A 15,324-nucleotide genomic window follows, 5' to 3' on the forward strand; every position below is an offset into this window, starting at 1 on the left:
TGTGGTGACTGCAACACTCAGAGAAAAGGGTGGTTCATTTCATTACACTATTACATACACAGATGATTTGTTACACATGAATGCATGGGCGTGGAAGACAGTGTAGCTAGAATGGGAACTTGTGCCAAAGATAATTTTTATTCAAAAAGAAAATATTATACTGTTACTGAGGAATGCACTTGGAGGAAGTATTTCACCCAGACTTCACTAAATCAGAGAACAGATTCAAACAAGCTGTATATACCAGTCTCAGGAAGTATGTGCACTTTTTCAAAACACTTCATTTTTTTAAGATCATCATATTGCTTGTTGGTACCGAGTTTGGATTTCCAGTTTAAAACTCTCCTTACTTCTCAGAGTGAACAAGGATTAATCTACTTAAATTGCCCACTCAGATTTACTTTCAGGTCCAATCCAGCACCCACTGGGTGTATATGAACTGGTTATCTTTCAGATGTAGAACAATTAGAAACAATAAATAGTTTTTGTACAAGGAATGAATCCCATGTTTATATAGAGTCAGTCTTTGAGGCTTTAACTTTTAAAATGTTGGAGCAATTAGGCACTTCATCTGATCAACATGGATCTAGTTTAAACTCATTTCAGGCCCAAATAACCTCACCTGTAGCCCTTCTCTGACAGCCTCAAGAAGATAGGGAACGATTGAGTAGTTCCAAAGGTCAGTAAACCAAACCCTAGAACCATCCACATCTATAGGGCATGAGAGAAAGAGTCGTGGACCTACAAGAAGAAGAAAAAGAAGAACATTACTCTTGGAATGTATTTGGTGAGTGTGGCTTATGGCAATCATTTTAAGCACAATATCAAATATGGAATGGCAAAAAGAGGAGGAAATGAAAAAAGAAAGGGCGAGAGGAAAAAAATACTCTTATGAGAGAACATGTGGGTCCATACCAAAGGAACCAGTTAATACCGTTTAATAGTAAAGAGAGACATGTGTATAAAGTGACCAATTTATTGTGGTATCTTGGAATGTTAACACATTAAAATGTTAACATGTTAAAATTAGTTATTTCAATAAAAAGTACTGTCTGAGAAATAATCCCGAGTTCTTACCAATAGTAACGTCTGAAGAACTATGAGCCTCCAAGAACTTATTGAGATGTTGCCAGACTTTAGGGATCCAATCTATGATCTTGACCAATTCTGCATTTCTCATCCGGCCACCAATTTCTGTTTCAAGGAGCTTCCTTCTCAAGAAACGACCAAGAAAACCCTTGACTGGCTCAGTGTGGTTGGCACACAGAACCCATCTGAAGTTGTGATGGAGCTGAAGGTTGGGCGTAGAGGATGTTGCCTGGTTCATTGTTCCAATAATGTAGGGACTAGAGGAAACAAATTTGTAAGTTTAAAAAACCCAAGAGAGAGAACATTTAGCCTTTTCCTTACTACCTCTGAGATGTGAATGAATTTAAGAACTCTGTTAACCAATTTCAGTAGTAGCTGAGTTTGTGGTGTTATAAAATGTTTCAAAAATTTTATCACACAGAAGGCAAAAAAGTATAGGATAGAAACTCTGAAGGAAATGAGTTTTATTGGAGGAATTCTTCATCTAGAGACGTGGTTCTCAACCTGTGGTCCCCAGGTGTTTTGGCTTACAACTCCCAAAAATCCCAGCCAGTTTACCAGCTGTTAGGATTTCTGGGAGTTGAAGGCCAAAGCATCTGGGGACCCACAGGTTGAGAATATTGGTCAGGACTGGCTTCCCTTCATAGACTCAACAAATGTGGAGCATCTTTTGCACACTCCTCTTCTCATCAGCTGGCCTTTTGGAAGGATACTAAAACCAAAATATGAAATTGATGAACTGTTATATCTGATTACATCCCATTTGTTAGTTCGTTCAGTTGCTTAATTTTATTATGCTTGTAGTTAATGAATGTTCAAATTACGATAATTTTGTTTAAAAAAACAACAACCACCATGGGACAAAGGTCATGGCTAATTTTTTACATTCATTTCATTGGGACACAGATCCAGGAAATTTAATTTGAAATATAACATGTTATTACCATTTGTGGTACTTGCAGTTCAAGAGACCATTGAAGATCTCTCCCAGGGAGCTAACGTGGTGCAAATTGTCCAAGATAATCACCAAAGGCATCTCCACAGCATTGTTTTCACTATTGCATTGGTCAGCGAGGTGGGAAAGATATTGACGGAGTTCCTGTGATGTAGGTGGGAAAGAGAGAAACTGGTTTTCAGTTAATTCTTTAGGAGATTCCAGGGGATACAAAAGCAGTAATAGTAAACCAAAAAGACATAATAAATACAAATTTGAATAGCATTAAAAATTACAGCTCAGGCAAACTTTGTATTTTGTTTTTAAAAGAATTTAGATCCTCAAGTGGTGAATTTCAAGAAAGTGACTGCCTCTTCAGACCTACCTTGACTAAATTAATAAATGAGCTATGGTTTCTGGAGCAAGGAGCATGCATAGCAGCAGCTAAATGCCAGAATGACTAGGACAGGAGGCAGCAAACGAAGACTGGCAAAGGCAGTTGAGATTTTAAAAAGCAGCTTCCCTTCTCTATAAGTCTGTCAGCTCCATGAACTTTGTTGTGGGCTTTGTGGAGACAAATGTAGTCTTACAAAGTGAAGGAGTCTTCAAATGACATGAACGAGTAACCAGGTGGCATTCATTCCTCACCAGATAGCAGTCCTCTTTGACCACAGGTTCACTTTAGATCACATGAGCAGAATTCCCAGGACACTCTTTAAGCAAAGTGTATTCCGCCTGCCCGCAGGGCCAAGTCAAAGTATAAGAAAACTTTGCTTGAAAAGTGTGCTGGTATTTCTTCTTCATGGGGTCTAAAGGACACTCTATCAGACCATTTAGAATCATAGAGTTGGAAGAGACTACAAGGGCGATCTAGCCCAACCTTCTGCCATTGCTGAAGGAATAAAATGTCTTCATTTGCAAACAGTTTAAAGAACATTTGGTTTCTGTATGCTCACCTTACTGGACTTGTGATCCACATTAAAAGTTGCAATAGCACCATCAGCCAGCTCCCTGCCTTCTCTAAGTACCATATACTCTGACAGACGATTGGCTAAGTATGTCTTTCCGGTGCCACTTGGACCAGACAAAATTATTCTCCTGTGTTCCACCAACAGTGACACGTAACGCTGTAATATAGGCTTTGGGATCAGTGATTCAAAAACCAGGCAGTCCAAACTATTTTCTGTAATACCTGTATAAATAAACAGAACACATGTATTACTAAAACTATTTGAAGGTATATTTGAACACTTTTAAGGATTGTAATTTAAATGTTTTAAGGCTTTTAAACTCCAGGAACTTCCATAGCTATGGAACATGGGAGCAAGAGTAACGTACCTAAGAGGAGACAAAATAATTGTGAAGCAAATGCATTTGATGGGTATGGTTTATAACACTTTTATTATGCAAAACATTTCAATTAGTTATTATAGCCTTTATTGAAAGAAAACCAATAAGACTTAATCTTGAAATCATGGGAAACTCTCTGTATTTCCCCATCACAAATCCTATTAAAGTGGTTTCTAATACAAACTTATTTAAGTATTGTTCCTTAAACAAAACAAAAAGCACCTCACTCTCTGCTTAAAAGAAGAAACAAAACTTTCCTTCTCTCAAAGTTTGCCATCTACTTGAAATGGAGTGGAAGAAAAGAGATAATATACACAAATTTCTCTTCTATATCCATAGTTTGCCAGCAAGTACTTAGCAGAAGGGGCCCCTGGTGGCACAGTGTGTTGAAGCGTTGCGCTACTGAATTTGCGGACCAAAAGGTCCCAGGTTCAAATCCCGGGAGCGGAATGAGCGCCCACTGTTAGCCCCAGCTCCTGCTAACCTAGCAGTTCAAAAACATGCAAATGTGAGTAGATCAATAGGTACCGCTCCGGTGGGAAGGTAACTGCGCTCCATGCAATCATGCCAGCCACATGACCTTGGAGGTGTCTATGGACAACGCCGGCTCTTTGGCTGAGAAATGGAGATGAGCACCAACCCCCAGAGTCGGTCACGACTGGACTTAACGTCAGGGGAAATCTTTACCTTTTACTTAGCAGAAGTGGTGACTTGCTGGCCAATGAATTATTGCCTGTAGCGCTATGCAAATAATACATTTTCTCCTGGTTTTAACATATAAAGAATGTCTTTAATTTGGGTCCAACGAATTCTTAAATGTAAGAGCTCATTATTTACAGTTATTACAAGATGACTGGTAAATATGAAAATTTACATAAAGTCAAAAAATATTGACAAAAGATATGCTATTTAGTGATCAAATCTGGACACAGGCATTAGTTTCACATTGTCCCAGTGATGTCTCTGACTGGGGCGTATGTATGTAGACTGGCAATTATGCTCACATTTTGACTGGGGGCTCCTCATAGGCAACTGAGAATGCTGGACTAGATAGGCCTTTGGTGTAATCCACCAGGTGTTTAAATATCTAAATATGCTACTGAGGTCATTTGTACTCACCCCAACTTCACTTGGAGGCCATGCATGTTGACTATGCCAGCTGCAAAACCTCATTTTCATGCTGTCAGACTGTGCATGATTGTCATGCAAATATATTCAACCACTGTTTAGGCACATTCTCCACTATGCTAACATTGACCATTATCCCATAAATAAACAAGATACTTTTGTCCTTTCTGAAATACTAACATGAATCAGAAGCTGGCAATAACATATTAGAGCTTAATGTTGTCACAGATAATATATATTTTTACTGTGATAGCAAAAGTAAAAGATAAGCATTTCATAGAGTGAATGATCAGTAAAGTTGGGTTTTTTTTTGGGGGGGGGGGGGAAGCAAATGCTGAATACTTAATTCCAAAATATTGCTTTGTGGGTCATCTGGGAGAATTTTTAAGGGTAATAAAAATACTTGTCACATAATGTAACCCATGAGTTATCGTACTTTGCTAAAATGCAATGCTAACACCATTTACTCTTTAAAATAACTGTAATGGAAAAAAAGTGGAACCAGCAACAAAATGCTGCAGTCGAGCACTCCTGTTTAAATTCTAACCAGTCAGAAATTCCATTGTATTCCAGTTACCTTTTTTTTGATTTTTTCCTAAGTGAAACATAAAGTTCCATGGAATCTGAGTAGCCACAGTCCTCATCATGGTGTTTTTTGGTCCCTTAAGGTGTCTTTTAAAAAATGTTCATTTGTATTTCTACAAACCTTAATTGATCTGCCAAGTATGCAGTTTCTCAGTAGCAGCATTTTGGCTACATAGCAATCACCACTCAACAATTAAATGTGCATTTAAAGACAGCAATATCTTTTTTGGCAAACACACTTCCATAGGAGAACACTTCTGCAGTGTCAGCAAGCACAGCTGACTGATTCTGAAGACAAAGACAGCAATTTTTAAAAGCAAGCAGATGGAATGTGAGTTGAGAGATTACATGAAAATGGAATGTTTAATGCCCATACTACTAGGAATCAAGATTAGACCATTGTATGAACAGCTGTATATCTGGAAGGTATAAATGCTTTATCAACTCACCAGAAAATGACTGAAAGAGGGCTTCTGTAATATAATAATATCTGTATCATATGCTGAGTCTTAAAGTCAAAATGAGCTTTGTGTGGGGGGTTTGTTTTAAATCCTACATACTCTTAAATAGCACCAGGTGCTATATAAGGCAGTGAGTTAAAAAAAACATTCTGATATTCACTCAGTAATGAGACAGAACCAGAAAAGTGAACATTCCCTTTCAGTTTGAACATGGTTGGCTCTCCCACAGTCATTTGAGAACCCAATCATTGGAGACAGAAGTATTTGGGAGTACTTCTCAATTACTCAGTTATCCCATCTTGCTGACATGATAGCTCCTTGGAATGAAAAGAGAAAGAGATTTTCCCTTTCCCTTGCAGGCTTCTCTGTGTCTCCCAAACTGTCTTTGAGATATAATAAATGACAGAGGAGCTGGAGGAAGTTAAACAATGCATAGGAGTATGGTCTCCACAGTGAAGAGAATAGCAGTATTCTGCTTTAATTCTGGATATTACAATTCAAGAAAGATATTGACAAGCTGGAATGTGTCCACAGAAGGATGAACAAAGTAATCAAGAGGTCAAGAAACCAACTCTTTATGAGGAAATTTTTTTTAGGGATTTGGGCATGTTTAGCCTGTAGAAAAGAAAACTGACAGTTGACATGATAGCTTTCTTCAAGTAAATGAATGGGCGTCATGTAAAAGATGGAGCAAGATAAAGACTATGAAGCAATGGATTCAAATTACAAGAAAATAGACGCCACCTAAACTTTTAGAATAATGCATTTTATGTAATTGCTGTTTGCAAGTGGATTAGATTGCCTCAAAGGCTGGTAGACTTCCCCTCTCTGGAGGTTTTCAATGAAAGATTATATAGGTATCTTTCAGGAGTGCTGTTGATGCATTATTTCTGCATGACAAGATGATCAATTCTTTTAACTCTAAGGTTCTATGATTCTAGGTAGGAATCCACTCATACAATACTGAACTTCATCTATTAGGGTTTCCAAATTTTCAAAATATAAATAAAGGGCGCAAAACTGGCCAGTCATACGTAAAGTTGGCTTCAAGTCCCACAAAATGTCTCTAACATATCTATAAGTATATACATATAATTAATTTTCTTTCTCCTTGTTGGATCATCACCTTGGTGTGGTGAGCAGGCTTATGTGAGCGAAGCCGTCGGGAGTCAGCAGGGTCACCCATGACACAAATGTCACAGGGGAGGAACCAGACCAAAAACAATCTAAGAAAGTCGTAAATGACACAATAGGCAGATGATAACATGGCACACATTACAATGGCTGTGAAGGCGGATGAAGGTTGCAACAGATAAGAGGCTACCAATCATCGTGGTATTCATGCCACTGGATTAGAACCTTTTACTGTGAAGATTGTGTGTTGGTTGCTGTGCATCAATTCCCACACATAAAACAAATTCACACACAGACATCTTCCAAGCAAACCAAAAACAACAAAAGTTTGATGGCGAGTGGCGACAGAGGCAGGACTGTGAAATCTGGAAGCCCCTAGTAATGTACTGGCCCATGTATGTGGATATGGTTGTTCAAATTTAAGATCCGAGGAATTTGTTGATAATGTAGAGTCCATGCTCATTCAGAGGAAGATCTACAAGCCACTTTAAACACCTTCACAGAAGCCAATGAAAAGCTTGGCCTTTCACTTAGCATCAAAAAACCCAAAATGCTCTACCAACAGGAACAAATCAATCTCTCTGCAATGCCAGCAATACAGCTTAATGGTGTAATGCTAGAAAATGTTGAGCATTTCTGTTATCTTGGCAGCCACATCTCCACAAAAGTCAACATCAATGCTGAAATACAACACCACCTGAGCTCTGTGAGCACAGCATTCTTTCCAATGAAGCATAATTTTAGGATCGGGACATTTGTAGAAATACCAAGATGCTTGTTTATAAAGCTAATGTACTGGCCAACACACATTTTGGTGTCTAAAAAGTTTCTCAGTATATTTGACCTGCTGATTCCAAAAATGGCACTTTTTTGGGTGGAAGGGGGAAGCTGAATACTCTGTGTACAGTCTCTACAGTGGTTCAAGCCAACCAAACGTTCTCAGTGGGGAATATACTGGGCAGGAATGTGGCTGTATTTCAAACTGTTCACCAATAATAACATGCAACTTAAAGAGATAAAAATTAGAAAGGAATTAAGTTAATTAAATTTTGTTTTGCTTCTCTGAGTTTCTTTTAATTCTGAAGCGTCATAAGGCATGTAATTGCATGAGGGTGAAGCAACAGATCACCTATAATTTACCTTTGATAGTCACTGAGATGGTGTTGTTTTCACCAACCAGATAGCCACAGGGCAGAAGTTCAGGTGTCTCTGAGCCATTTGTGCGAATGATTTCCCCAATGCTGTATCCCAGGACACTGTCTGAATTCAACCCCAGCTGATTCACAGGATCTACATGAATGATGTATTCCTATGAAGGGGAAACAGAAATGAAAAAATAAATACATAAAAAGTGAATACAAGAACTATATAATCAAGTGTTTTTTTATCTTGCTGATGAAGGATATACGACAAAACACAATTGAAAAAAGAAAACCAAATTCACTGCCCATTTTAGTTCAAACCAATGTTTTCTTTTGATATGTTGCAATCAAATAATAAAATCACAGCAGAACAGTAATTTAAAACATAGACCACACTCAATACATAATGATCTCTCAGAAATATATATTATTAATCACATAAACATGGACTCATGAAGGAAAAAAACTGCTTAATATTAGTGTGCTATTGTTTAGCATGCAGGAACAGTTTAAGTAAAGTGAGTCTTAGGAAACTCTCCATTTAAACTTTACTTTTTAACACTCTGTCTTTAGAAACAATCAATGCCAGTAAAGTCAGCAGTGTTTATCAATGCAACTAAGAAGAGCTTGTTAGCATTGTTTGAATTCTGAATCAAATTAAATTCTTCAAAAGAAGTATCGCAGCAACTTTCAAAGCAATATTGTTATGAATAAGAGTGAAAAATAACTTGAATTACCTTAAAAAGCCTTCTAACAACTCCATCCAGAACATCCCATTTGGTTTTTCCACTGACTCCTATGCAGCCAATGAGAAAGAGGCGGGGCCGAGAATCCTGAAAGCAGACAAATGTGTAAAAAGAAGGCTAGACTTACTGCCTATGCTTCCCAGAAATGGAAAATAGTTTACTAAGATCTATCAGTCATTGTGGAGCAAATATCTGAGCTGAAACCCACAATCCTGTTTTTAAACGATTGTGTTTTGATTGTGTGTTTTAGCAATGCTGTAACCCGTCTCAAGCCGTGAGGAGAGGTGGGTAAGAAATAATTATTACTATTATTATTGATCCTGTATGTGTTCACCTCATCTATGTATTTCTTCTGTAACTATGAGGTTTTTTTTTGATCAAGCACAACTGTGTGCCACACAAGATAGTGCAAGGCATTGCACGGTGCTGCAAAAAAGCAAAAATGTATCCCCCTATATTTTACAGTATGGTTTACAGGGGAAAAAACTGCAACACTGCCAGAATTTATCCCATTTGTGTGGTTTGGAATTCAACCAATTCTTTGTAAGTAAATACTAGCACCTTGCATTGTATAAGAAGGATAATCAGTAGCCAAATAATAATAATAACAACTTTATTTTTTAATTTATTATGTATTGCTGTCTGATGTATTTGTATGAATTTTATATGTTGTATGCCGCTTTGAATCCCACCCACAGGAGAAAAGCGGGATAGAAATGAATAAATAATAATAATAATAATAATAATAATAACAACAACAACAACAACAACTTTGTATCCCATCTCCATCTCCCCGAAGGGACCCGGGGTAGCTCACATGGGGACAAGCCCAACAATACAAGTTAAAACACAGAACAATAAATTAAAAATATTATAACTACATAAAACAATAAAACACATCAACACATCAAAGCAAGCTGCAGTAAATCTGATGAAAGATGTTCTTCACATTACACTGCACGATTCTTCTAAATCTGGCAAGTGAGTTTGATTGATACACAGGTGCTTGTCTCATTGCCCTGCACCTGATCTCTATTTTGGATCATGCCCCCTCTTTTTTAGGTTACTTTAAAACTAGGGAACAAGAAAGAGGCCATAAGGCATATTTAAAATTCTACATGACTGATCATGAAAATCTTGTTCCTCAAAGCTGTGTGTACATTTAGTTTAATTTCTCTATAATTCATTTCAAATTTCTAAGACAAAAGCAGGTCTGGACTTCCCAGTACTTAAGACATTCACAGCTGCTGGCACTGAGTCTAGACTAGAATTGTGATCAAAGCAGTGTCATCAGAAGTAGTAAAAAGGTACAAGAGAAACAATCTTAACAGGAACTATGCCAGAAGTGAACTTTGGAGGATGGAAACACCTTTGAAAGCATGGTTTTTTCTTTCAGTTTCTTTTGAAAACTTTGCCCTCATTCGCTGTTCTAGAAGGGAAATGGCCAAGAGGTCACGGACAAGCAAAAAAAAAAAATTCTTACAAAAGGCCAAAACCAAAGCTGACCAAGGAGATGTAACTGTGAAAAGGAAGCATTTCAGATATTGAGGCTGTTTTCTTGCAGAATGCAAGGTTAAAACACATGGATACATGGGTAATACTCAAAAAACTATCTGGTCAACTAACTAAACCACATTTTTCTTCCCAATAAAACTACTATGTAGACAGTAGGGATATTTTAATCTGCTCTATGAGGATAATCTTATTTTCCCTAACAAAGGGTCAAACATATTTTAACTCACCTCTTTCCATTTAACTTCATCCTGAAAGCAGACAATTATTTTAACATGTCTGCCACCTTCTTTCCGAGAAGGGCCATCACTGGAGTCATCTAGGAGCATATCTTTGGAGGAAAACACAAATACTCTTTTAGATACATGTAAAGAGCCAGATAGGGTAGCTTTGACTTGTCTTTCTTGGTGAATATAAGGAGTATTGTGTGTACTCTGTCTGGGCTTATCAATCATAATTCTCCACCAGGGAAAGTTGAAAACAGTGCTACATTATGCAAATCAAGTATGCCTGTCTTGCATAATTTTTTTATTTGTTGGCCATCAGCAAACAAAACATGTTATACCAGAGCAACGAAACCCTGTCTTCAGCTACTGAAAACTATTTTCCCTGCTTTGACTTCAACACGCATTCCTTATACATTACTTTTGTCAAGTAAAACAGTTGAGATTTTTGAATGCTTAATTTTGTGAACTCTATCAACGTATCATTTTGTGAATCCATGTAAATGATAAAATAATGTAAATATATGCCTCAGAACCTGAAGTGGATACCAAAGAGACAAAGTGAGTTTACAGAAATATTAATGGTTTGTCTTGAAAAAAGGTCTAATAAATGAGTGCAATTAGATGACTAAATATGATTCAGTGTAAATAAGTCATAACTTGATTGCCACACTTCAAAGTATGACAGAGCAAAGGTATTATAATGGAAGGGTTTATTCCATCTTTTCCACTTCCACACCTAGCCCATTAGCTTTTGGTGTACTTTTCATTAATGGATACAAGATAAAACCTGCCCACTGCCCTTTCACATACTCACCAAGACTAGCTGACTCTGTGAGGTTCAGGCTGTGCTGAGAGAGTCCCATAGATTGCCTTGGAGAGGATGAAATGGAAACCTGAGACTGGGCCCTACTACAGCTGCCTTGATTTTCAGACTTCAGACGATCATTTTCTGCTTTTAGTTTCTCAATCTCACTCTGTATTAGGAAAGGAAAGAAGCAAAAAAATTATGAAGGAAATGAAAAGACCTTCCTGCTTTCTCTATTTTTCTCTAAGCATATATGTTAAGCTAAGGGTTTGGATTCCTACTTGTTTATTTTGTTCAACTGCTGCATCCCTACCACCTCAACTATCAAGAAATAAAGGCTTATCTCTGACTAACTTCTACAGACCTTCTTCTCTCTTTTACATCATCCTTGTCTTCACTAGTAAAGCAGAGGGGATTTGAAATCATTATTTTTAGCTGTTCATGAAGAGTTAAACAAAACATGTATGGAGCTCCACCCACTAATAAACACTAGCTCCACCTACTAATAAACATAAAGAAGTAAATAGGCCAGGAGAAGCACAATAGCTGGTCCAAGGGATCAAGCACTCCACCAACATACAATCCCAAGATACATAATGTGAATGAAGTAATGTCAGAAACTTTGATTGGTTACAGTTGTAAGAGTCTGGAGTTGATCCAGGTCCAGATCCGGGTATTAACCAATCCACCTGTTGATCAGTAAGCCAAAGCCAGTTGACCCAGGGAATCAGACCCAGGATAGACATGGGCAGAAGTCACTGTGTGGGTATCCTGCCACTTGGGGGAATGATTCCTCAGCAACACCTAAGAGCTGGATATGATCCCAACAGATACATTCTCAAAGTCCCCCTTACCAATTAATTGGACCAGCAAGGATTGTCACTCCATAATCCTAGAACCAGATTCTATACACACCTCCCACAAAGTTGCAACAGTTAGATAAGTAACAATAAATAATAATAATCTTTTCTCTCTCACGGGACCCAAAGCACCTTACAACATATTAAAATCACATAAACAACAATCAGAGTACAGTACATCAATAATATAAGCATAATAGGATAAACATTAAGAAAAACAGTTACAGTATCCATTCAAGTTCATGAGGCATCATATCGAGTCATATATTGCACGCCAAACCAGATTCTGATTAGAAGGAAGGGTGGGCTGACATTCCTAAAGAGACTGAGCTCCCAACACTGAGTGGGCTGCTTCTATCCCCCAGTGATTTATTGGAGTGAAAAACTAGCTTCATCTTGATCCTGCCCACCAGCCAATGCTTGAACATGATTGGCATTTTTCCCCAGACCCTGAAAGTACATTAGCTTCTAGGAAAGAGACACCCAGCTCAGTGCCATAGCATCTGCTCCACCTTGAACCCTGGCTAGCAAACTCATTTCCTAACAAGTTTGCTTGCCAAGAAGAAGTGTGTTTGCCAAGAAGAGACACAAAAATATTTTAATGATAATCTTTAATGTGAAATAGATCAGTAAAATCTATTATTCATTTATTTCACATTTTCCAGTGTCATATGATAGTATTTGTATGGCACAGCTATTTATTATCCAACTTTATTGAATTATTTTGAAAAGTTTTTAAAAGAGGTGGGTTAATAGCATAAAGCTGTATTCACCACATTATTAATTTCCTGTGAAATTTAGGCAAGTCTCAAAGCACACTATATAGCAGAGGTAGATCCAAAATCTGCTACTTGTGAGGGCAGTGGGGGAAGCGGTTTGTACTCAAAGAAACATTTTACTAAGTTCTGACTTTTAGATTAGTTTATTTTTATTCAATTGCATGTTTATGTTTTTTGAAGTTTCTGCTTTTTTATATATAACTTTCATGATGTCAATTCATTTCGGATACCCCACTTAAGAGCTATGTTGAATGAAAACTGAACTACAAAGTATACAACTAAAACTAATTGATCACAACAAAGTTATGCATGCCTGAAGAACCAGATTCATGAAACAGAAATAACAAAGATAAGAGTGACCTTTAATACCCATTTCCTCAAAAGAGAATTTAATTCAAGCCCTGAAGAATAAGTAACAACTGCATACAAGTTATGTCCACCACTTCAATGACAATTTAGTGAGAAGTTTAATGACTTAAGGGGCTTTCCTTGGTATTTCCTCAGGAATGAAAAAAATATACAGCGGGAGGTAAGCGCCTTGGACAAAGGCACTCTAATTTTAGGTTTTGCATGTGTCTTTGTTGACACTTAACAGTATTTTTCCTACCTGCATTCTGTTCATTGCTTCCCGAAGCTGGTCGAGTTGGTGGGCAGAGCTGAGAGCCTCCAGACGGATATCAGTCAGCTTCATCTCCTTGTCTCTGAGCTCATTTCGCAACTGCATGACTGTTTCTGCTTCACTGTCAATGCAATCTGAAATCCTGTGAGCGGAATTTGTTTTTAAAAATGAAGATATTGCGCCATGATATTAAATTTTGAAAGTTAGCACAAATGAAAGTATAATATTTTTATGTGGTGTGTAGAAGAAAATGGCAAAAGCTGGGACCAGTGATGAAGTCAAAAGGAAGCATCATTAGAGCCCATAAAATACAATGATGGATCACAGAATCAAGGGCATAACACTGCCATTCTGACTATGTGAAATACCTAGCTTTAGTTGTTAGCCTCCTGTAAGATGTAACCACTATTCTATAGCAAATCTATTCCCCTTGAAAATCTCTAGTAAATTAAGGAGTTATAGTAGCTGCAGTCACTTGGAGATTGATAGTCTTAAAGAAAGATTTAGTACCCGCCAGGTGCAATGCGCAGCTGGGCTTCCATGGCTAATTCTGGAGGGATTTGGAACTCTACACCTTTTCAAACATGAAACATCAGTCTGCACTTTACGCTGCTTTTACCCTTTTTTTTAAGAGCTTTATTCTCCTGGCACCAGCTTTCTTTCCTTTCGCACCCTCCTTCTTTCCTCTTCAAATATCAGTTCCCTTACTTCTCAATATAAGAAAGAAACGTGCTGCTATTTTCTGCCAGTTTTTCATATCATGTGCATTCATATCAGTTTCAGTTAAATCTTCTTTCAACAGTATCAAATCCCAATTAAACAGTGAAGCAGTCACAAAACAACAAAGCAAGGTGAGGAAAAGCAACTCTGGCAGTGAAGTTGGAGGATTTTTCTGCATTCAACTCCTGAAATTAATTTTGTGGAGGATTCTACATAGGGAGGTGTTAAGAAACCATGCTAGACAATTGGCCTATTTAGCTCCATAATAACTGTCAAGATTCGCTCTTATCTATAGCAACAGATATACCTCTGTCAATGAGGCAGATGTGTTCTTGGGCATCACATCTTTATGAAAAAATTGGTTCCAGACACAGAAATAGATCGGAGGTTCCAATATAACAAATAATAATAATAATAACAACAACAACAATAATAATAGAAAAACAGTTTAACATATTTCAACACACTTTTTATTCAAAACTAACAATATAAACATTTGAAATGAAACAACTAGAGATCAGCTAAGACATGCCTAAGTGAGGACTTTTTTAATATTGTAGAGATCACTTGAAAGTGTCTTTCAAAATACATGTAATGATAATTATTTTCTTTTCCAATGTTGCTTATTATTTTCATATTGATGGGCAGAGTTGTGCCTTATTAACACATTGAGGATAGCCAATAAGTAAATGAGTAGTGCAATCCACTAGGGCTAAATCTCATTACAGTAGTCTTGCTCATCCAACCTACACTCATCTAACGTTCTGTAATATCCAACGCAGTCTGCCTCCCACCCGGATCCACAGCTGTTTCTCTAGGGAGCAACGTGCAGTAGGCCAACATGCCCAACAACAACACAAGTTGAGCCATGCTCCCAAACAAGTGGCAGACTTGTTGTAAAACATGATGTTTTGGTGCTTAATTTGTAAAATCATAACATAATTTGATGTTTAACAGGCTTTTCCTTAATCCCTCCTTATTATCCAATATTTTTGTTTATTCGACATTCTGCTGGTCTGTTTATGTTGGCTAAGTTAGACTCTACTGCAGGGGTCCTCAAACTTTTGAAGCCGAGGGCCGGTCCACAATCCTTCAGACTGTTGAGGGGCTGGATTATCATTTGAAAAAAATACAAACAAATTCCGATGCACACTGCATATATCTTATTTGTAGTGCAAAAACAACAACAAGAAGAAGAACAATGAAAGAACAATAAATATTTCAAAATAAAAA

General features: G+C 37.5%; 1 protein-coding gene across 15 annotated transcripts in view; it reads right to left on the minus strand.

Moving 5' to 3' along the window:
* Nucleotides 1-15,324, minus strand: part of nav2 (neuron navigator 2) — a 691,770-nt gene that overhangs the window by 12,600 nt on the left and 663,846 nt on the right. For all 15 annotated transcript variants that reach the window (XM_062967809.1, XM_003214661.4, XM_008106124.3 and 12 more), the window contains 9 exons: nucleotides 13,360-13,513; nucleotides 11,123-11,282; nucleotides 10,312-10,412; nucleotides 8,561-8,656; nucleotides 7,822-7,990; nucleotides 2,980-3,215; nucleotides 2,034-2,188; nucleotides 1,078-1,346; nucleotides 623-741 (listed from right to left, as the gene is read on the minus strand). In XM_062967809.1, the coding sequence (XP_062823879.1) occupies nucleotides 623-741; nucleotides 1,078-1,346; nucleotides 2,034-2,188; nucleotides 2,980-3,215; nucleotides 7,822-7,990; nucleotides 8,561-8,656; nucleotides 10,312-10,412; nucleotides 11,123-11,282; nucleotides 13,360-13,513 (1,459 nt within the window). The remainder of the gene's footprint in view (nucleotides 1-622; nucleotides 742-1,077; nucleotides 1,347-2,033; nucleotides 2,189-2,979; nucleotides 3,216-7,821; nucleotides 7,991-8,560; nucleotides 8,657-10,311; nucleotides 10,413-11,122; nucleotides 11,283-13,359; nucleotides 13,514-15,324) is intronic.

The sequence above is a fragment of the Anolis carolinensis genome, chromosome 1 (genome assembly GCF_035594765.1).
Source record: "Anolis carolinensis isolate JA03-04 chromosome 1, rAnoCar3.1.pri, whole genome shotgun sequence".
Classification (NCBI taxonomy): domain Eukaryota; kingdom Metazoa; phylum Chordata; class Lepidosauria; order Squamata; family Dactyloidae; genus Anolis; species Anolis carolinensis.